This window comes from Elephantulus edwardii, unplaced genomic scaffold (genome assembly GCF_000299155.1).
Source record: "Elephantulus edwardii isolate Elephantulus edwardi_28Jun2011 unplaced genomic scaffold, EleEdw1.0 scaffold00006, whole genome shotgun sequence".
NCBI lineage: Eukaryota > Metazoa > Chordata > Mammalia > Macroscelidea > Macroscelididae > Elephantulus > Elephantulus edwardii.
Genome location: NW_006399756.1, coordinates 27,371,447 through 27,393,138, shown reverse-complemented (window position 1 = coordinate 27,393,138; position 21,692 = coordinate 27,371,447). Strand labels below are relative to the sequence as shown.

Here is a 21,692-nt window from a genome sequence, read left to right as displayed (position 1 = left end):
CACGCCCCCCGCCCGCACCTCGAGGAATGGGAGCCAGGTAGCCGACTGGAGCGAGAGCAGCGCGCGGGCAGGACCCGCCAAGGACCAGGAGCGCCAGTCGGGAGGGAGGGCGGAGAGGAGCGCGGCCCCAGCTGGGCCTCCCCTGCGGCGCGCACCGCTCCCGCCGCGCTCCCGCTTCCACCACCGCCACTACCACCACCCCACACCTCTGCGTCCGGCCAGCCTCGCCAGCCTCGGCCAGAGCCCAACCCCACCTGGAGCCGGGTGCCATGGGCAACAACTTCTCCAGCATCCCCTCTCTGCCCCGAGGAAACCCGAGCCGGGCGCCACGGAGCCACCCCCAGAACCTCAAAGGTGAGGCGCCGCCCGAGGTCGGGGCGCAGCTGGACGCCTGGGGCACAGGTGGCGGGGTTGCCGGTGGAGAGGCGTGGGAGGCGAGGATGAGCAGGTGACACCTGTTGTGCATAATTGGAGACAGGAGATGCACAACTGGACACAGCAGGGGACTGAGGGTGGGGGCACGCAGGTGGTGATGGTAGTGGAGAAGCGGGGACGGCATTCCGTGGGGTCTGCACAGTTCTCCTGGCCAGCATAGGGAACATCACTGATGTCCCCATTAGCCATAATTTGAGATGGGGACAGAAGGGCATCTACTGCGTGGAGAGGGGCGTGTGGCAGGCTTCTTCGCCAGCCAGCTGCCCTTACCATGGTGAGGTCGATAGGTGGGCAGGTCAGAATGGAACAACCACTAGTTGCATTTGAGATTGGAGGGTCTTAAAAACTCCAGAAATGACTGACAGCGGTCTGGAAAAAGAGACCAGAGGATGGGCCCTGGGGGTCCATTGCAGTTGTTGACTTTCTGTATCCCCTCCCCAAATCTGCTTGCTTCTTCAAAGGCCAGATGTCCAGTTGGAACCCTAAAAGGAGAGGCTAAGTCTCTTGAAATATTTTTACCAAGATCTTTACCCCATCAGTTTGCTTCATTCAGCACCTTGATGGAGGCCCAAGGCTCAGGCTCACAGCCTTGAGGCTTCCACTGCGTGCTCCGACCTTTCACAAATACAACTGGGTCTCTCAGGCCCTCACACCTAATTGCTCTCAGGAAACCGCATATCTCTCATTGCCAGAACCACAGGCACTTGTCTCAGACATTCTGGCAGTTAAGAGCATCTCATTAAGGCCCAAGGAGGGAATCCTTTGAGTTTTCACGAAGAACAACTTGGGTTAGAAAAAGGGAAAAGAGACGCATCCTTTGGCATAAATCATTCAAGTTTAGAACAAAAGACCATTTCATGTGTTTATTTACACTGCTCTAGCCAACAGGCTGGCTTACTGGTAAGGAATCGTGCTGCCAACCCAAAGGTGTGTGGTTTGAATCCACCAGTTGCTCCACCAGAGAAAGAGGTGCAATCTCCCCCTTATGTGATTTACTGCCTCTGAAAACTCACTGGAGGGTCAACTATGAGTTGGTCCAACTTAAAAGTACACAATAACAACAACCGCAGTCAACAGTGAGTTCGGGTAGCGTAGTCCCTAGGGAGTTGTGCTGTTAACCCAAAGGCCTCACCTGGCAATTTGACTCCACTGGTTGCTTTGAGGGAGACAGACGTGCAGTTTCCTGTGTGCTTTACAGCCTCAGAAACTTGCTGGAGGGTTGATGACTCTCAGTCAGTTCCGACTCCACGTCAGTGAGTTTTTGGAGAGAGTCAACAGAGGACAGCAGCTAATCAGAGACATTATACAGTTGAGGAAAACCCAGGTCTGTTTCAGGTCTCAAGGACACAAAGAAGGGAAATTAGGGAATAGACTCATTTCTTCTGATTTAGAATTTGGGCCATTCTGTCACTGGACAGTTATCCTTCAAAGACTGGGGAGAGGAGAGACAGGGCCACTGTCTTGTGTTCTAATTCCAATTATTTTCACAACTGCAGCTCTTGTTAGATTTAGGAAAATCAATGGCCTTTCAGGAGATGAATAAGGCACTCCATCGTAAGACCCTTTAAAATATCATTCATTGACCTTTTAATTCTACTGTAAGGGACTGATTCTAATGAAATGGAGATGCAGACAAGTACTTATGCGTTAGGTCCATGGTGTTTATGACAGTGTTGTCTGTGATAGAAAAAGGACTCAAATGCCTGGTAATCATGCCACGTCTTCTTGATGGAGTGCTATACTATCATTAACATGATGCTTTTGAAGAATACGCGATGACTTGGGAGAATGCACAGGACACAGATTGCAGGATTCCAGTTTTGTTAAAAATGATGTAAATGCAAAACAGAAGCAAAAACCCCAAATTTGGATGTTTCCAAAAAGGCTAACATTCTTTTCCTGGACAGTGGGATTGCATGAATCGAAGGCTTTGAGTTGTGGTGGTGGAAGAGAAGAGTATCGAATATCCCATGGACTGCCAGAAGAACAAGCAGATACATTTTGGAGAAAGTACAACCAGGGGCCTCTTTGGAGGCAAGAATGATGACGCTTTGCCTCACACATACTTTGAACACATTGTTAGGAAGGACTAGCTCTTGGAAAATGACATCAAAGTGGTGGATCAACAAAAGAAAGGAAGACCCTCAATGAGACAGATTGACAGTGACTGTGACAGTAAAGTTGAGTATATCAGAGAGGGTGAGGATGGTACTGGTTCTTATCCATGATTCATAGGGTCATTAGTAGTTGTAGTTGACTTGATGGCACATAACAAAAACAACTTTCCTAAAATATTTTTGAGAAGCATGTACTAATTTTTTAATTAATTTTAATGAAAGTTTACAGAGACTTAGGGTTTCCAATCCTTCATTGTTGCAATTTTCTCTTTGCCCCCCAGTCACTCTTCTCCTTGAAAAGTAAAAGAAAAACTCTTTCATTGTTATGCGGTCCCTCCCCCCAAGTCCACTCCACTGTGCAGCCTTCATTCTCCATGACTCCTGTCATGACAATAATACCTAATTACATATCCCTTTTAAACAGTTCTCTCCCTCATCTGTTGCAGTGCAGTATATATCATTCCTCCCTTCCTTCTCTGTCTTCCCTCAATCCCGATGTCAGTCCTGTTTTACAACAGCGGCCCTCTGCAATATTTGTCCTTTTGTGACTGAGATAGTTCACTCAGCATAGTGTCCTGCAGGGTCATCCATTTTGCATAATATTTCATAGGTTCCTTGTTTTTCAATGCTGCATAGTATTCCATTGTGTGAATATATCAGAGCTTCTCTATCCATTCGTTTGTTGATGGGCACTTGGGTTGTTTTCAGCTCTTTGCTATTGCCAACAAAGCCTCAATAAACATGGGTGTGCATGCTCTTGCTAATTTTATAATCAGAAAGAAGCTCTGGATTGTAAGCCTGTGTGAAGGCAGTTGACCATTTCCAAGTTTTGAAAACAAAGTTCTTTTTTTTTTTTTAAAAGCCAGTTATATTCAGCAGTGAAAACAAAGTTCCTAATGTTGCAAGAACTGGAAACATCATTTCAACGCCCTCCCCTCTAAGTGGGGTGGGGGGAAAGAAGAAGAAAGGAGGATAATAATCTGTAAAATACTTGCCTGGTCAGTCAAGTAACAACACTCTGACAAAGTTCTGTCTTTCAAGGTCATGGATACTAGGGATGTTATAGCTAATGTTAGATGGATCTTGGCTGAAAGCAGGGAATACCAGAGGAATGTCTATCAGTGCTTCATTGATTATGCAAAGCTGTTTGACTGTGTGGACCATAACAAACTGTGGCTGACTCTGAGAAGAATGGGAATCCCAAAACACTTGATTGTGCTAATGCGAAACTTATGCTTGAACCAAGTGGCAGTCATCAGAACAGAGCAAGGAAACACTGCATGGTTCAAAATTGGGAAAGGCGTATGCCGGAGATGTGTCCTGTCTCCATACCTTTTCAACCTGTATGCAGAACAGATCATCCAGGAGGCTGGGCTTTATGAGGAGAAATGCAACATCAGGATTGGTGGAAGATCTAGCAACAATCTGTGTTATGCCGATGACACAACCCTGCTTGCTGCAACTGAGGAGGACCTGAAGCGCTTGCTGCTGAGGGTCAAGGACTGCAGCCTTCAATATAGTTTGAGGCTCAATGTCAAGAAGACAAAGATTCTCACCACTGGACCAATTGGCAGCATCAGGATGGATGGTGACGAGATTGAGATTGTTCACAGCTCTAGTTTGCTTGGCTCCACAGTAAACACTCTTGGCACCAGTAGCCAGGAAATTAAAAGAGGTATTGCGATGGGAAAGTCTGCGGTTAGGGACCTCTCTAAAGTACTTAAGAGCAACAGTATGTCTCTGGAGACTAAGGTGCGTCTGGTACAGGCTATGGTCTTTGCAATCACTTGTTATGCGTCAGAGAGCTGGACAATGACCAGTGAGGATAGAAGGAGAATTGATGCTTTCGAGCTTTGGTGTTGGAGAAGAGTGTTGAGGGTACCATGGACTGCTAAGAAAACAAACAGATTCATCCTGGAGAGGGGTAAACCGGGCTGCTCCCTGGAGGCAAGGATTCTGAGGCTTCGTCTGACATAATTTGGTCATGTTGTAAGGAGGGACTGGTCCTTGGAGAAGGACATCATACTTGGGAAGGCGGAGGGCAGGCACAGGAGGGGAAGGCCCTCTGGGAGGTGGATTGACTCAGTGACTGGGGCAATAGGGATGAGTGTGTCAGAGACAATGAGAGTGGCACAGGACAGAGCAGAGGTTAGAGCTGTTGCTATGAGTTGCAAGCCACTCGACGGCACATAACAACAACAATCCCTCCTGGCCATGTGCCCAAAGTATGTGAGAGCTGCAAAATCCTAGCCTCCAAGGAGAAACTTGGTTTCACCTTCTCCAAGACAGACCTATTTGTTTTGTTGGTGGTCCATGCTATGTTCAAGACTCTAGTCCAGCACCCCATCTTGAAGGCATTGATTCTTTTTCTGTCATCCTTAGTCGTTGTCCAGCTCTCTAATGCAAAGCAAGTAATTGCGAAGACCATGGACTGGATTAGGCACACCTTATTTTCTAGACTGACATCATTGCTTTTCAGTACTTTAGAGAGATAAGTAATCTGCTTACTTGGTTACATTTCCCTTTATCTAAAGTTTGATACTGTGAAGATTGAAAAGCTTTGTGACTGAGATCTTTGGCAAGGAGCGGAAGGGGACAGGGCAGGGTTTGAGGCCCCCTCACCTCCTCACCTCTACTCTGATCCCCTCCACTGATTAACTCCGCACCCTGAAGAAGCCTTGGATATTGTCCCCTGGTTTGGAGGGGTGAGCTCTCTCTTGCCCTCATCTACACACGAGGTGGCCATGGGACTTTGGAATCTTCCCACGCCTGAGATGAAGGGCAGTGTGTGACCATGAAAGTCACCTGTGGGTGAAGAACTCTCTGTCCTTCATCTAGGATCCACTGATCCTCATTCTCAGCTTGCCTGCTAGGAACCTGTTCCCACCTCCCTTTCCTTAATAGTGTCGTCATCTCATTCTATAATTGTTCACCCAGAATTCCTTTCTAAATGTGTCAGTATTGACCTTGAACTCTTTGTTGACAAATCAGGATATTCCAGAATCTAAGTGCTTGGTGTTGACCTTGATATTTATTATGATTCCATGGCTGTCTGTCTCGAGTGCCAGTGGGATTCCTTCTGCACTCACCCCATCCCATATTAGTAGTGATTTTTATCTGTGTCTACCCAGAAATTTGCTGAGGGTGGCCAGTTGAAGTGTGTGTGTGTGTGTGTGTGTGTGTGTGTGTGTGTGTGTGCTGTCTTGATTTCTCACTCTCCTTTCTGTGATTGTATTCCTTATTGATCCTTTGTCATTTGAATGAAAACAACTGGAAGAGGCAGGAATAATTAGGGACCGTGGGACTGATTAGAGATCTAAGATTGGTCTGGCTGTCAGATTGTCATGAAATGGGGCTCATTTATCACCTGGAAGGTGGAAGACTTTTCTTTTGCTCCCCCACGAGGGTGTGAAGAGTGTTGGTCAGGTAGTATCCAGAGGAGAACAGAATGTTGTAAAAGCTCAGGGCTCTAGTCACCAACAGAAATTATGAGGCGCTGCTGTGTGCCTGGCTCAGGTTGGGGGCTGGGGCTGGGCATCTCCACGTTTTCACAGGCTATAGATCTACTTTGAAAAGCAAACCTAAAACATCTCGAGTTCAATCAAGTGCTTGGTTAAACTGTTGAAACCACAGATGTATGGAAAGTGGTCAGAGATTGAGGCTAAGAGGAGAATTTTTTTTTTTTTTTATTTTTGTGTGCGTGTACCGTCAAATCAGATCTGACTGGTACAGGAGGAGATTGTCCCTCCTTTTCCCGGCAGAGCATCTGGTGGATACGAACTGTGTGCCTCTGGGATTGTAGTTGCAGCTCCTTGCCACTAGGCCACCAGAGCTCCCTAAGAGGAGAATTTGAACTGGATGTGGAGCGAGTTGTAAGGGTGGATAGATGGCAAATGAATCCTAGGATGTGGGCAGGTGGGGAGGTGCAGGGCATGTGAGAGGTGGAGACAGGACCCACATCAACACTTTGAAGATAGAGATGAGTAAATGTGTGTCTATAATCATAGTGAGGGGTGCCTGGAACACAGAGTTCATGCTTCATAGAGAAAAATGTAAAGAATCAAGATCTGTCTCCTTCCTCACCTGACTGCTTGCTGCTTGGTGAACAGTGTTGAGGCAAAGGAGACTTAGAAAGTCTCTGGTGGGAGATCTTCAGCCCCAGTGGCCCCTCCATGGATTGGTCACCTGCCCTCTTCTGTGCATGTGCGTGGTAAAATGCACATGACATAAACTCCACCATTTCATACATTTTAAAATGCACAATCCCTGGGCATTTTTACTTTCATGAAGTTGTGCAAGCATCACCTCTGTCTAGTTCTAGAACATCTTCGTCACCCCAGAAGGAAGTCCTGCGTTTATTGTAGTCAGCCCCCATTCTGTCTTCCCCCCAGTGCCTCGGAACTCTTCATGTATCCTTGGTCTCTGAATTTACCAAGGAGTCCTAGAGTCTGCTAAGCGAAAGGTTTCAACCCACTGACGACTCCGTGGGAGAAAAGATTTGTCGATCTGCTGCTGGGAAGGGAGACCCTAGGAGGTGGTTGCTCTCTGTCACTTGGGAGTTACTTTGACTCAGAGTCTATTTGAAAGCACATGACAAAAATGATTCACCTATTCTGGATATTTCCTATAAATAGAATCATACAATACACGGCCTTTTGTGTCTGACTTCTTTGACTTGGCATAATATTTCATAAGATATTCCGTGTTGTAGCACAAATCTGTACTTCCTTTCTTTCCAAGGCCAAATGAAATTCAATTGTACAGATTTACTGCATTCTGTGTGTCTATTCACCCGTTGAGGAGTGTTTGGGTGGCTTTCACCTTTTGGCCACTGTGACTAATGTTGCTGTGAACATTATGTTTTGTTTGAATCCCTGCTTTCAGTACTTTTGAGCATTTCCCTGGGAATGGGCCTCCGTGCTTTTTAAGGTGATCTTCACTTGGGTTCTGTTACAGGCTGCTGCACTTGACCATCGCAGGGAGACCTGTCATTTCCAGAGTCTGTTTTCCATAATGCTGGAGGCTGCCGGTAGGGCTGAGAGGGTGAGCTGCTGGTCAGCTTGCCGGACCTTGATTCCTCTAGCTGGTTCAGAGTGGGCCACGGGGACAGAGCCCAAACTTCCCCACTGCCTTGTGACAGGACAGGGTAGGTCCTCCGCTGACTAGTTCCTAGCTATTTTCCTGCTTTCACATTGTTGCTGTCACTTCCCTGATCTGGGCCCTTCCATCCCCACCCCAAATAACAACAGCTGTTTCCCTAATTGACTTTCTGCCTGGGCTCTCCTGCGGGCTACCAGGGTCATCTCCTCATGTCCTACTTTCTTGTGGTGGCCCTCCTGTTAACAACAGCCTTTCCTGGCTTCTTATGACCTTGACTGAATCAGATATGCAAATTCTCCATTCTTTGGCCAACCCTGTCGATATTCCTTATTCCTGTAGCTCCTGCCTGGGCTCCTTCTTGGTTATCATGGCGCTTGCAGATGAGGTGAGCTCATCTGGCTCTCCGCCCCCAGTGCTGCAGAAGAGGACAGACTGGGGTGCCACCTTGTGACTTCTGAGAGGGTGAGCTGAGACAATCCCCGCAATGAACCCTGGGCACCCATCCTGTGGAGTCTTAATAGCTTTTAGCACAGTTTTACCTTCGAACGTTGTTTTATTGATCATAATGATAATATTTGCAATAGCTACCGTGTGTTAGGTGGCTCCTGTGTGCTGAGTGCCATATGTAGATTATGCTTATTAGTATTCTGTAGACAACCTATTGGGGAAAGGTGTTGCTGTCACCATTTTTTTAGATGGAGAAAGAGGCTCGAGAATTAATTTCTCAGTAACCATGCATTTAGTAGCTGATGGAGCTGAGATTCAAACCCAGGTCCCTTTGACTTTGGACCTCATTACTGTAGCAGCTGTATCCTGCCCTCATGAATTCTATCTCAAGTAGGTTCTGCCTTCCACTGTGGGGAGAGGCTGGGGAGACAGAGGCGGGAAAGGGATATTTTGTGTGTGTGAAAATATACACAGCCACACAGTTGCTGAATTTCTACGTGCACAGTTCGGTGGCACGGGTTACATTCTTGTGTCATCATTTCCACTATCTCTTCCCAAATTATTTACTGTGGAGGTCCTCGTGCTTCCTTCCTTGGTCAACAGAGGCAGATTGGGCTCAAGCCTGGAATTCCTTGCCTGTTACACCATCCCTTGCAGGGTTTTTGACCACAGAAATCTTTTCAAGGAAACTTCTATTCTTTTGAGCCAGCATGTCTCCAAGTGAGAGTTTTCATCCACCTATGATAGTATCAGCCAATGTGTTTAAGTTGCAAATTCTCAGCTCCTCCCACCCTTCCCAGGCCCACTGACTCGATTTCTCAAGGTTGGAGCCCCCAAAGCTGCACATTTTACAGTGAGGCATTCTGATGGACCCCAAGGTCTGAGGACTGTCAAGGCTGTATGAGACTCAGAACAGACCAACACCCCACAGACTTGAGTGGGTGGTATCAGGCAGGGTTCCCCAAGCAGGGAGCAGGGGAGCTGAGTGTTGCCTGGGGAGATTTAGAGTGAAACTAGGAAGCCATCATAGAGATGAGCACAGCCACAGAGGTGTGGAGGGGTCGAAAGGGAAGGCAAATCAGGACAGTGAGTTAGGGTTCATTGCTTAGTAGTGAAAAGGGAATTTTTAAGAAGCCCCAGCTAAAATGCAGGGCACTAGGTGCATTTAAATGTTGTTGTTGTTAGGGACCGTTGAGTCAAGTCGAGTACAATTCATAGTGACTCAGTGAACACATCTGAACCCCATCCTATGCTGTGCTGTCCTCACACTTCCTGACACACTAGAGCCCATTGTAGCAGTCATGTGTCAGTCCACCTGGTTGAGGGTCTTCCTCTCCTTTGCTGACCCTCCACCCTTCCAACCATCATGTATTTCTCCAAGGAATAGCCCCTCATAGCAACACTCCCATGGTAAGTCGAAACCTTACCATGCTCGCTTTTGAAGAGCGCTCTCGCTGCACCCTCTTCAAGACATATTTGTTTGTTTGTTTGCCTGTCCATCCATGGAATGTTCAGCGCTCTTCTTCAACATCACGGTTCAGAGGCATCAATTCTTCTTCTGTCATCCCTATTCATTGTACAGCTCTCAGATGCATAACAAGTATAGCAAGACCATGGCCTGAAGCAGACACACCTTTGCCTTCAAACTGACATCCTTACTCCTCAGTAATTTGGAGAGATCCCTAACTGCAAAATTTCCCAATAGGTAAAGCATTCACATAGGTTAATTCATTTAATGTCCCAGTAACTCTTGCAAAGTAACTATTTTATCCTCACTTATAGGGGAGAAAACAGAGTCTAATAGATGTTAGACACTCCTGTCCCAAAACAGTAAGTAGGGGGGGGGAAAAACCCCAGAGTTGGGGATTTCTATTCAGGACACAAGGGGGAAAATGGGTCTTGTGGGAGATTTTTCTGCCCTTTGGCGGTGCTCTTTTCCCTGACCCATCTGCTGTGGATCACAGGGCCGGAGGTGAGGCAGGATGGGCAAAGGAGGTATAGAAACAAGAAGGGAGAGTGGGGAAGGAGAAGGGCCGGATGGAGCTGGGCACTGCCCAGGGTTGCCAGGGCTGCCCCTGCCCCATGTGCCAGCTGCATGGGTCTCTTTCCTGTTGGTCTGTGACGATCTCATTCTTGGACCTACAACACACCCAGGGGCGAGAGGCTGAGGGGCTGTTTCTCACTAAGCCGGTTGCTTTGGCAACCCTGGGCAGGATGCAAATGGTCTCCTTGGTAACGCCTGGGAAACCTGCCTGCAGTGATGGAGGGAAGAGGACTGGCCAGCGGTCAGGCTGGTGGCATAGGCAGAACAGAGCCAGGTGCTGAGACACTGAGCAGGCTTGTGAGGAGATTCAGGCTTACCTCATAGCCTGGGCTGCTTGGCAGCCATTCCCCAGGAAATCACAGTTCAGAGGCTGTGTGGGGGCTTGGGGCTGGCCAGACCAGGGGAGCTAATGGGCCAGTCCAGGAAGTGGGAGGGCATGGGGGCAGGGAGATTGCACTTTGGCTTGTGGATGAACAGATCCAGAACCAGAGTTTATTAAAAGATGCTATCAGAGGTCATTACCCGGATCCTGCTGCTTCTGGAAATGAGCAGGTGCTGAGGCCGGTAGGGGGGCGGAGCATGGAGGAAAAAAGAGCTAAGAGAGGAGGAGGAGTGAAGCAACATGAGTCACCAGGAGGCAGGTGGGAGCCTTTGGCTTCCTTTCTGCTCTGGCTGTGCTTCTGGCTCTGGCCTCGGGAGAGCTGGGAGAGGGTAAAAGAGGGGGTGGGAGTGGTGAGTGGGAGAGTTCTGTTGTTTAACAAATGCATCCTCATCAACTAATCATCATCCTTAGGCCAGACATTCTCTGAGGCATGAGGATAACATTGCAAGCAAAACAGACCAGGTCTCACCTCTTCGAACTTGTCTTCCATCAAGGGAGGCATCTGAGAACAAAAAAGACGGGAATAATAGTGTAGTGATTACTGACATGCTGTGTGCCAGGACCTGTGCTCAGGAGCTTACACCTATCACCTCATCTAATTTTTACATTTAAAGTACTTACTGTTACCAACTTCATTTTACAGCTGAATAAAATGAAGCTTAGCAGGTGCTCAAATTCCCCAGGACTGATGAGAAATGGAGCTAAGATGCTTGCCAAGATTGCTCTGACTAGAACTTTGAAGCTATTACACTGTCTTTTAAAAAATAAACTTAATTTTTTTGTTTTATATTTACAGAACTATTGCAAAAATAGTATAGACATTTACAGAACAATTGTGAAAATAGTTCTGTACAGAAGAATACAGAAATAAATCCCACATCCAGTCTATTACAGATAATTTGTGACAATTAATTAAGAACACATTACTAACTAATTTCTACACTTTGCTTAGGGAGCTCAGATGGCTTAGTGGTAAAGAATTGCACTGCCATCATAAAATCACATGGTTCAAATACGCCAGCCACTCTGTGGGAGAAAGATGGACAGTCTCCTCTCATGAAATTTACTGCTTCTGAAAATTTGATGGCGAGTCAGATATGAGTTATTTCTGACTCAATGGTATATAACAACAATAACAACATACTCTGCTTAAGGAGTTCTTGTGGCATAGTGCATAACATATCAGACTGTTAACCACAAGGTTGGCAGTTTGAATTCACCAACTGCTCCTTGGGATTTATCCCTCCCATAAAGAAGAGATTGAGGTTGTTAATAATTACAGGTTGCGCGGATCCACAATCAACACTCTTAACACCAGCAGTCAGAAAATAAAAAGACAAATTGCATTGGGAAAATCTGCTGTCATGGACCTCTCCAGAGTGCTGAAGAGCAACAATGTCATTCTAGATAGAAAGGTGCACCTCATTCGTGCCGTGGTCTTCTCAATTGTCATGCTCCAGAGAGTTGGACAATAACTAAGGGTGACAGAAGAAAAATAGGTGTTTTTGAGTTGTAGTGCTGGAGAAGAGTCCTGAACATACCATGGACTGCCAAGAAAACAGATAGATTTGGAAGCAGAAGTGGCACCCAATTCCTAAATAACATGCCTCTGGAAACTCTATGAACTTTGATAAATATTGGTAGTTGTAGAGGGGCTTTGGGAAGCCTTTTGTTCATAGAGTTGCTAATGAATCGTGCTTGACTCGAAGGGAATCAACAACAAGAACAACAGGAAGATAAATAGCCTGGAAACCTGATGGAGGACTGGAATAGACTCAACAACAGTGGGTTTGGCATTTTGATTTATACTTTATTGCTGTTTACTCAGTTTCCCCCTAATGTCTTTTCTCTGTACTAGATCTGAGCCAAGATACTACCTTTTGTATAGTTGTTAGATCTCCTTAGGTGCTTGTTTGGGACAATTTTTCAGACTTCTTTTTTGTTGAATGTGACAGTTTTAAAGAGTGGTGATCAGATGTTTTGTAGGTTCTTCCTCTATTGAGCTTTTTATCATTAGATCAGATTATGGGTTTGGGGGAGGAAGATCACAGAAGTCAAGTATAATTTTCATCACATCATACCAAAAGTACATTACAGGAACATGACATCACTGTTGATGTTGATCTTGATCATCTGGCTCGGGTAATGTTTGCCAGGTTTCTCTATTGCAAAGTTTTATTTCTCTCATATTAATGAAAAGAAAGTCCCTATATGTATCCCACACTCATAGAGTGCAGGATTATGCATCCTCTCCTTTCTCTACTCTACTACTTCTTTAATTATTAACTCAAATAGTTGTTTTGATTAGAGTGTCAAAGAGAAGATTAGGGAGCTATAATGGGGAGAATTTGGCCAGTCTTGTAAAAAGAGCAAGGGTCGTGTAGGGATGGCCTGACTTCCACCAACTCCACAATGGTTAATTGTTCCCATCAACTGCATCTGTAACACAAAACCAATTCCCTTAAGGTCAGACATGTCTCCCTCGCTCCAAAGCTTCTTTCTGCTCATCCTAACAACAATCTTATTGCTCTACTGGGTTCGAAATCTGTTGCAGTAGCTTACAGACCACACTGAATGCTGTCAGGGAAGTTAAAAGGCAGATTGACACAGCAAGATACAATCACTCTGTCAGGACACCTTCCAGAATGTGCTCACAGGCATTTCAGCCTTAAGCTTAACAGCTGTAGACCAGTGTTAGAAAGTTCTCTGTCCGTCAATTATGACTTTCCCTGCCTAGTGTTCTAATAAACTTACACACAGGCTCTTTGCTCTGGTTTCGTGGGGCAGCAGTCCTAAGGTCAGCTCCATCTTACATTGGATTTCTGGTTCTTTGGTTTGGTCATGGCTGCTGCTGCTGCAGTTCTAGCTGGCACAGGAATCTCTGGCCCTGAAGGGCATGCTCATCAAAGAAGGCCTGTTTCTTCTTTGCGGGTAGTGAGGTTCTCCAAATCTGCTGCTCGATTAGTGGTGAGAATCTGCTCAATTTAGTGTAAGACTAGCCATTCCCCTTTTGGATAGGCTAACACACCTTATTCACATATCCCTCTCCTCCACCTTGTCCCATCCACATGGAAAAGTCAAAGTCAATGGTTAGGGAAGTTATTTTGGACAATAAACCTTTAACACCACAGGGATGAAGAAAGGTTTTTTGATTTTTTAAAAAATTATTATTAAATTTTATTAGTTTTAATGAACATTTACAGAGATTTTGGGTTCTCATTCATTCATTGGTGCACTGTTTTCTCTACCCTCCTCCCCAGTTTGTTCTTCTTCCCCCCCCAAATGTCTGTTTTTATTGTCTAATTGCCACAGTGCTTGTCAAAGCCAGTTCTGATTAATCTGCTTTGTCAGTGTGTCCCTTGCCATTCCCTATCACTCCTCCCTGAGAGAGACTTCACCCTGATTCATAAGGAAAAGGGGATGGCGTATTATTCTAGGAAACTGACCCCCAAAATAAACAGAGGTTGCTTTCATGTTTTGTGAGGGAGTTCTGCTGTCATGCTAAGTGTAGAACTGTTGTTCATTTAGCACCTGTGACCCCTGCTTATAAAATGCCATTACCACCCAAAGTGTCGTTGGGTAATTTTAAAAGTTTCTCCATATTGTTAAAATCTTCCCAGAGGGGGCATTACTCCCAGTGAGCTCATTGAGCTGGATATGGAAGTCACTAAAGGGTAGTCCTGGTAGAAGGACAAGCACAAGCAAAGGCTGTGAGCTTGAGGGCAGAGCTCAAGGGCCAGCTCAGTGGCTGCTGAGGGCCAGAGTCAAGGCCCTCTTGGCCAAGGAACTGTCATCAGAAAATCATTAAGCAGCCACTCCCTGTCCTCTCACAGGCCCCTCACAAGCCCATTCTGCCCATCACTGCTTATCACACCAGTCACAAAGGCTGTCTGTGTGGGAGCTGGACAGGAGGAGAGAGGGCCCTTCATAGAAAGGGAGGGAGGTATGACCGCTGGCTTACCTGGATGACCTTTTGAAGACCTGTTGCCCTCAGCATGCCATCCTTGCTAGTCCAGAGGTTGGAGTAGTTGTTCTAGAAGAAGGAGACCATGAAGGTGCAGACTTCTGATAAGGTCATGGCAGGCTTACAAACTCTTAGCTTTGACCTTCACCTTTCCTCTTGTCTTGCCTTAACCTCTACTTAGCATATGTTGAGAGGCCGATGTTCTCTAGGGAGATGGGCTAGTCTCTCATGTGTCTGTCCACGTGAGGGTGTCCAGGTACCCTAGAGAGTGAGAGGAGGAGCAATTCTCCCTTGATCAGAGTGAAGTGGAATTATAAGGAAGTTAGAACCCGTTCATTTCATGTATTGATGCCTCTGTATGGAGCCATGTATGGTGCCTGGTATAGAGAATTATGAGATGAGGACTGAGCATGAGGTCTGGCTTGGTTTTCAAGATACAAAATGGTCCCAATCTTATCTAATTCAAGTATTGATCTGTATTGACAGAGGATTCTAGAGCCTTTCTCTACTACTGTATTTTTCTTTGACCACATTCTTCCTGAAGGATGAGGACTGTCGGGTGAGCAAATGTGGATAGCCTTTTACTGGGTCAGTGGACTGGTGGCCATGGATTTTGAATATCAGAATTGAAATGCACCACAGAGTTAGTTTCACCCTTCTCCTTTTTCATTGCAGGGCTCCAAGCTCAGAGAGGGGAAGTGACTTTCCCAAGGTCATAGAGCTGAGTTGGTCCAGGTGGTAAGGAGATAGCCTTGCTCTCACCTTGAAGAATGGTGCTCTCAGGAGCCAGGCAGAGCTGACTCCAGAAAGACTCCCAGAAAGAAATGAGTACTTGCCCCAGCGATGATGTGAATGCCTGCCTGCTGGAGTGTGTGGTCTTCAGGGGAGTAATTGATTTATCTAGAAGAGTGGCAAGATCGCTTATATGACTAGTGGGTGGAGAATGGACTGTGGAGCAAAAGAGGGGCAGGAAAGACTAGGAGTGGGTCCTCACTGTCCTCCAGGTGAGATATCTGGGGCCCCTAATAGGGTGGGACAATGAATAGTGAAGCTGGAGGACTGATTTAGAAAGCACTTTGGAAGATCAATTTGGTGCACTTGGTAACCATGTGGTAATAAGAGAGACCAAGAGACTTGCTCTGGTGTGTCTTGGAGAATTAATTCTCACCTGTGGTCCAAAAGCCAGAGAGGTACCTAGATGCTTGGCCTGCAAGAATTTTGAAGCCATTGGAGGCTGGGCCTTGTGGGAGGTCATGGGTATGAATGCTGATGTTTGTGGACTCTCCTGGGGAGCTGTGTCTCAGCTAAGGACAGGAGGGGACACAGATGAGCAGGGCCAGGCTGAACTCTGAGCTATTGACACCATCCGATGTCTAGGATTCTAGCAATAATTCACATCACCTCTGATGGTCACAGGTGGCGGCTGGAGGGTGGAGCAGGGCCCGAGCACCTGTGGTGTGATGGGGACCTGGCTCCTGCTGGCCTCTTAGCCTCAGTTTTCTCAGCCCTCCTCCCACCATGGATGCCAGCTCCCCTGGCGTGCACACACAGACCTGAAGGGTGCCCATAAATCAGCCTGGAGCAGCTGGCAAGGCTGACTTTCCCAGAGTCAAGATCAAGGCTTCCATGCCCGCAGCTGGGGCTCGGTAGTTATTAAATTATTAAACTGTCAGAGGAGGAGGGGGAAGCAGGGGACACAGCACAGGTGGCTTTATCGTCAAACAGAACATGAAAAGTAGACTGCCGGAGTGAAGTAGCAGGTAGAAAAGGGGAAGAGAGAAAGCTATGTGGATTGGGGATTTTTCACAGGACTGTCCCTTCTGGGGAGGCCCTGGATGGTGTAGTCATCTAAATTCTTAACTACTAACCAAAAGGTTATAGATTTGAACCCCCCCTGGAGGCACCTCAGAAGAAAGACTTGGTGATCTGCTTCTGAAAGGTCACCTTGGAAACCTGTATAGTGCCTGCCCTTTTACTCTGCACATGCGGGGCCAGGAGTCAGAACTGGCTTGAAGGCGACTGGTTCGGTGTCTTTTCTGTTTGAGTCATGTTAAACATTCCCCTTCAGGATCTCTTGAATTCTCATGATGAAGATTTGTAGCTCCATTTTACAGATGAGAAACTGAGGCCAAATTGTTTTAAGTTGTGATGCTCTGCACTTCTGAATCTTGTTACAGGGGCCTTCTGGGCCTCTTAGTGAGACCTTTTTGAATCAGTATCAGAGATGAGAAACTGAGGCCAAGTTGTTATAAGTTGTGATGCTCTGTGTGTTTGAATTTGTTCCAGGGCCCTCCTGGGCCTCTTAGTCAGACGCCTTTGAATCAGTATCAGAGTAACACCATTCTTGATCCTTTTCCTCAGGAGAGTGAGTCAAGAATTCCATCCTGATCCCTGTAGGACACAGACTACCTATGAACCCTGTCTACCTCTGAAGCCTCCTGCCTTCTCTTCCGAGTTTCCCTGGAAGAAGGCAGCCTTGGACACAATGGAACCATCCTTGCCTGATGTAATGAACTTTAATCACATCCCTTCAGGGTGGAAAGAGCTTAGTCAGGGCATGAGGGACACAAGGGGCTCCTTCTTGTCCTGGGCTAGTGTAGAGTTTGGGACTGGGGACCCCTGGTGTGGGACCAGGGTGATGGAGGAAGTGGCTGAGAGAGACGGTGAGGGGCCCAGGTGCTGCTCACTGGATGCTTCTGTCCTCAGGGGCAACTACACCTGGAGATTGAGGCTCTGGTTGCAGAGAGCCCCGATTTCTTAAATTGTAAATGTGAGGGACATTTGTAGGGAGCTTGGGATTTCTTGTCTGATCTCTAAGTTGACAAAATTATTGTGAGAAGAGGCTGGGCAGACTGGGGAGGAGTTGGAGTCCTGGAGAGCCAGGCTTGTTCAGAAAGTGGGGTTTACTGTGTGATGCTAACTAAAGCTCACTTCTTGGGGCTTAAGTTTCTGTTTTGAGATGAAATGACCAGATTTTGGGTTGAAATTGAGGTGTCCTTTTAAGAGATCTGTGTTTTCTGCTAGAGAACTCTGGTGGCTGAGGGGTAAGGAGTTGCACTGCCAACCCAAAGGCACACGGTTCGAATCCACCAGCTGCTCCATGGGAAAAAGATGGCATTCTTCTCCTGTGCAATTTATAGCTTCTGAAAACCTGCTGGAGGGTCATTTAGGCTTCTACTCTGACTCTGTGGTATGTAACAACAACAAACAACAAACAACAACAGCAACATATTTTATGCTGAGGCAAGGGTTCCAATTCTAGAGGGTAGCTTTCCATTTCAGGGACCAGAATTCTTACTCCCTTTTAAACTTGAGTCTTATGGATGCGAGTCCATTTTGGGGTTCAGTCTTCTAGGGTTAGAGTTAGTTTCCTTCATGGACTTGGGATTTGAGTCTCATAGTGCGGTTTTTCTGTCCTGGGAGGCAGGGCAGACATAGAACCCTTTTTTCTCCTCCAGAGGAGACCTTGTGACACCATTAGTGAGGAAATAAGCCAGTAGACTTGATGTCAGGGAGGCCCAGGCCCCAGTCTTTGCCTGGAATCAGTACTGAGTAAATTGCTCATGGTCTGCATGCCTCTGAGTCCAAGCCTGCGGGAGACAGTGGTGGACACGTGGGAAGTACTGTCCGCACCCTCTTTGTCCTCCCGAGGTGACGTGAACGGTGGGCTCCACAGGCTTTAACACTGTTGCTCGGTGAAGGAAATCTGTAGTGCCAGTGCTCAAGCCGCCTGCGCATTGTCAGTTTGGTCCAATTAGTGCCAGTTAGATCTTAACGCGCGCTGAGCAGCTCCTGGGGAGAGGGCGTGAACACTGAGGAGCGACGTTAAATCTGGGTCTCTGGGGCTTGGCGCAGGCCGTGGTGGGAGGTGGGCCAAGCTGAGCTGACAGCCTTCCTTCCTGGTGGGCCAAGGCTCACACAGCTCCAGTGACAGCTGAGAACATGCTGTAAACCGTGAGCTGAGCGGGCCCGGCTGTCTCCCTTGTGCTCTGTGGCTGGGCTGGCTCCAGGCTGAGAAACGTCCACCCGGGCCAGCAACCTCTTCTCCTCTCCAGTGTGCTGTGATCCATTTCTCCATCAAAGTTACTGGGAAGAAAAGAAGACTCCATGACACTTGCCCTGGACTTTCAGCTTTGTTAAGCCCATGCACCTTGTCTTAAGACAGGCTGTGTTCTTTGTAGGAATCTAATCAGTGAAGCTTATACTGTCTATACACGTGTATAGGTGTGACTTATGGGTGACTCAAACACTTGTAAATGCTTTCAAACCCATGGGTCAGACATGTCAGGATACAGCGTTCTCCTGACTCACGTAGCTGTAGGGGCTCATGAACCCGAGATTGACAGGTCAGATGGCAAGCTGCTGGCTTTGGAGGCTGTTGAAGCCACGACAATATGACAGACTGCTGACTCAAGTACAAAGAACCAGAGGTAAGATGATGATAAGCCAGATTCTGGATCTCAACTGAAAAGCAGGAGAGCTTACACACACACACACACACACACACACACCCTGAAGTGGAGGAAACTCCCTTTCAACTGATTGGCTGCTCATAGTGGATCTCACTGTAGAGGGTATTCCATTATATCAGATCTCCTCAAAGGAACGAGTACATCATAATTAGCAAACCTCTATAGCCAAGTTGAAGGACAATCTTTACCTTCACACATCTCAAGATTCTAAAAGGTTGCTAAGATAGGTTGTCTTGACCTTATTTCTTGGAGGAATGACCTGAAGCCCATTTGGTAGACCTTCCCACATCCCTTGTGCTTATTTGCCTGGGTACATATAATTGGCGAGTGGGTCTTGAATAAAGCCTCCAGACTTAACGTGTCAGTTCTCCTTAATGGGAGTCTCCTGGCCCCATCTACCGTTGCTATAGGGAGGCGTCCTTGACTAGAGGTCTTCTTTTTGGAAACTCAGGCACTTGGGGTATGAAGGAAGCTCTCTCTACTAGCATGTCTGTTCCAGGTACATAGGGATGACTCTGTTTGGGTCAGCAGGGACCCTGGGGTTCCACTCTTAGGGCCTGGACAAGATATATAGTGAGGTAGGAGCTTGGGAGTCCTCAGTGGAGTACAGAAACCCTACATTGAATTCAGGTGCAACTCAGCAGGCCTCTTGAATTTCTCAAGGGTCTCTGAGAGGGCCTGGCCTGGGCTAGAAGCTTAACCTTCTCAGTCCTCTAATTCCTTGTTTGAGATAATGCTTGACTAGTAATTGCTTGCTGTGCATCTGAGAGCTGGACAATGACAAAGGATGACAGAAGAAGAATCGATGCCTTTGAGTTGTGGTGCTGGAGAAGAGTATTGAATGTATCATGGACTGCCACGAGAACAAACAGGTTTGTCTTGAAGAGGGTGAAACCAGGTTGCCCTTTGGAGGCAAGAATGAACTCTGTCTCACATACTTAAAGGCATGTTGCCAGGAAAATGCGTGTTCCTTGGAAAAGGACATTATACTTGGAAGGGTAGAGGGTCCATGTAGGAGAGGAAAACCGTGGATGAGATGGGTTGACACAGAAACTGTGGCAATGGGGTCAGGTGTATTGGAGACAGATTGGTTCATGATAGGGCAGGGTTCAGAGTGATTGTTCATAAGGTCACTGTGAGTCATAATCAAATTGACAGCACATAACAGCAACAACAGTGGCTTAGTGGTAAGAAGTTATACTGCCAACTCAAAGGCACACGGTTCAAATCCACCAGCTGCTCATCTGGAGAAAGATGGACAATCTCCTTCCATGCGATTTAAACCTATGAGAACCTGCTGGAGGGTCAGCTATGAGTTGGTTCCAACATTACAACAGTAATAAATGCATAATGATTAATAACTGTTGTCGTTGGGAGCAGTGATGATTCCATGTGGGAGACCCAGTTCAGTCCCTGCCCGCGCGCTGATGCCCAGCCATCACCTCTGTCCATGGAAACTTGTATGCTGCTGTGATGCTAAAGAGGTTTCCATGGAGCTTTCAAACTCAGCCTTAGGAGGAGGTAAGGCCTGGCAATCTCCTTCCTAAAAACTGACAAAATTCCTGTAGATCACAAGGATTGCATTGTGCATGGGATCACCATGAACCAGGGCCCAGTGGATTATATACTATTAGTAATAACACTGTAGTCACCAGTAAGGTCAACGCTTGAGCCTCAACTCCTTCCCCGACTACTCCTCTCCCCAGGCTGCACTGGGTGCCCTCTGCCGTACCCTCCTGGGTGTCAGCCAGCCTGGCTCGGATAGTTCTAGTTGTCAGGACGTGCTTACGTGTCTGCCTCTTGGTGAGACTGAAGTGGTAAAAACGATGCCGTCTAAGAGAGTGGGGTGGAGGTCAGCACCCTCAGCCCCCACAGGGTGCAGACAGGCAGCACAGAGGGCAGGAGTCTGTGTAGGAGCTGCCTTTACGAGAAAGCAGGAAGCCAGCCTGGCTTCAGGTGACTCTGTTTTGTAAATAATTAAATTCTTTTTTTTTTTTAATAATTAAATTCTTATCTCAAGCTTGGTGAGTCCCCACTGTGAGAGGCAGGTGGGGGCAGCGGGAACAAAGACTCTGTATTGTTCACGAAGCTGTCAGTCCCCTCTGCTCCCCTTATCCCTCCTTTCTTGCTCCCAGGTCCTGGGAAAGGGGATCCTTCTGAGAGCCTTCTGTCCCTGGGGGCCTCTCTTTCTCTGCTTTTTTCTCTCCCTTTGTCTTGGTTTCTCATTCTCTCTGGTTTTTCTTTTCCTCCCTCCATCCCCCTTCTACCCCCACTCTCCCCCTGCACTCCATCCTGGCTCTTCCCTGCTAGTTCCTCTTCCACTCCCAACTCTGCAGATACCAGGGACCACCCGCCCTCTCCAGCAGGCTCCACACAAGGCACCGCGTCCCTGAACCCACTGCTCAGTTGTTGAAATGCCCGTTCTTCCCCCATGGGAACTCCTATCTCCTGCATGAATCCCCTATAAGCCCCCCCAACCCCCAGCTCTGCCATGACTTCTCGAGGGGCCTCAGGAGCCCCGACCTCTCCCTTGCCCCATGCTCCTGAGGCAGTCACTTTTTCATTTTTAGTGCTTAATACTGGGAATGTGAAGGTCTGTTTAGTCTTGTCCAGCTAACATAAACCAGCCGGAACCGGGCCGTGGCGGGGAACTTTGCTGTAAGTTCCCTTATTTGGAATGAAATTTGCTGTTTTTTGCTGGAAGCTAGCAGGGGGTTTAGGGGTGGCCAGA

The 21,692-nt window shown here is 47.2% G+C and overlaps 1 protein-coding gene across 1 annotated transcript in view; it reads left to right on the top strand.

The window, feature by feature from the left end:
* Positions 1–202: 202 nt before the first annotated feature.
* Positions 203–21,692, top strand: part of NEURL1 (neuralized E3 ubiquitin protein ligase 1) — an 87,267-nt gene continuing 65,777 nt past the window's right edge. The window contains exon 1 of the mRNA XM_006879960.1: positions 203–354. Within this exon, the coding sequence (XP_006880022.1) occupies positions 270–354 (85 nt within the window). The 5' untranslated portion in view covers positions 203–269. The remainder of the gene's footprint in view (positions 355–21,692) is intronic.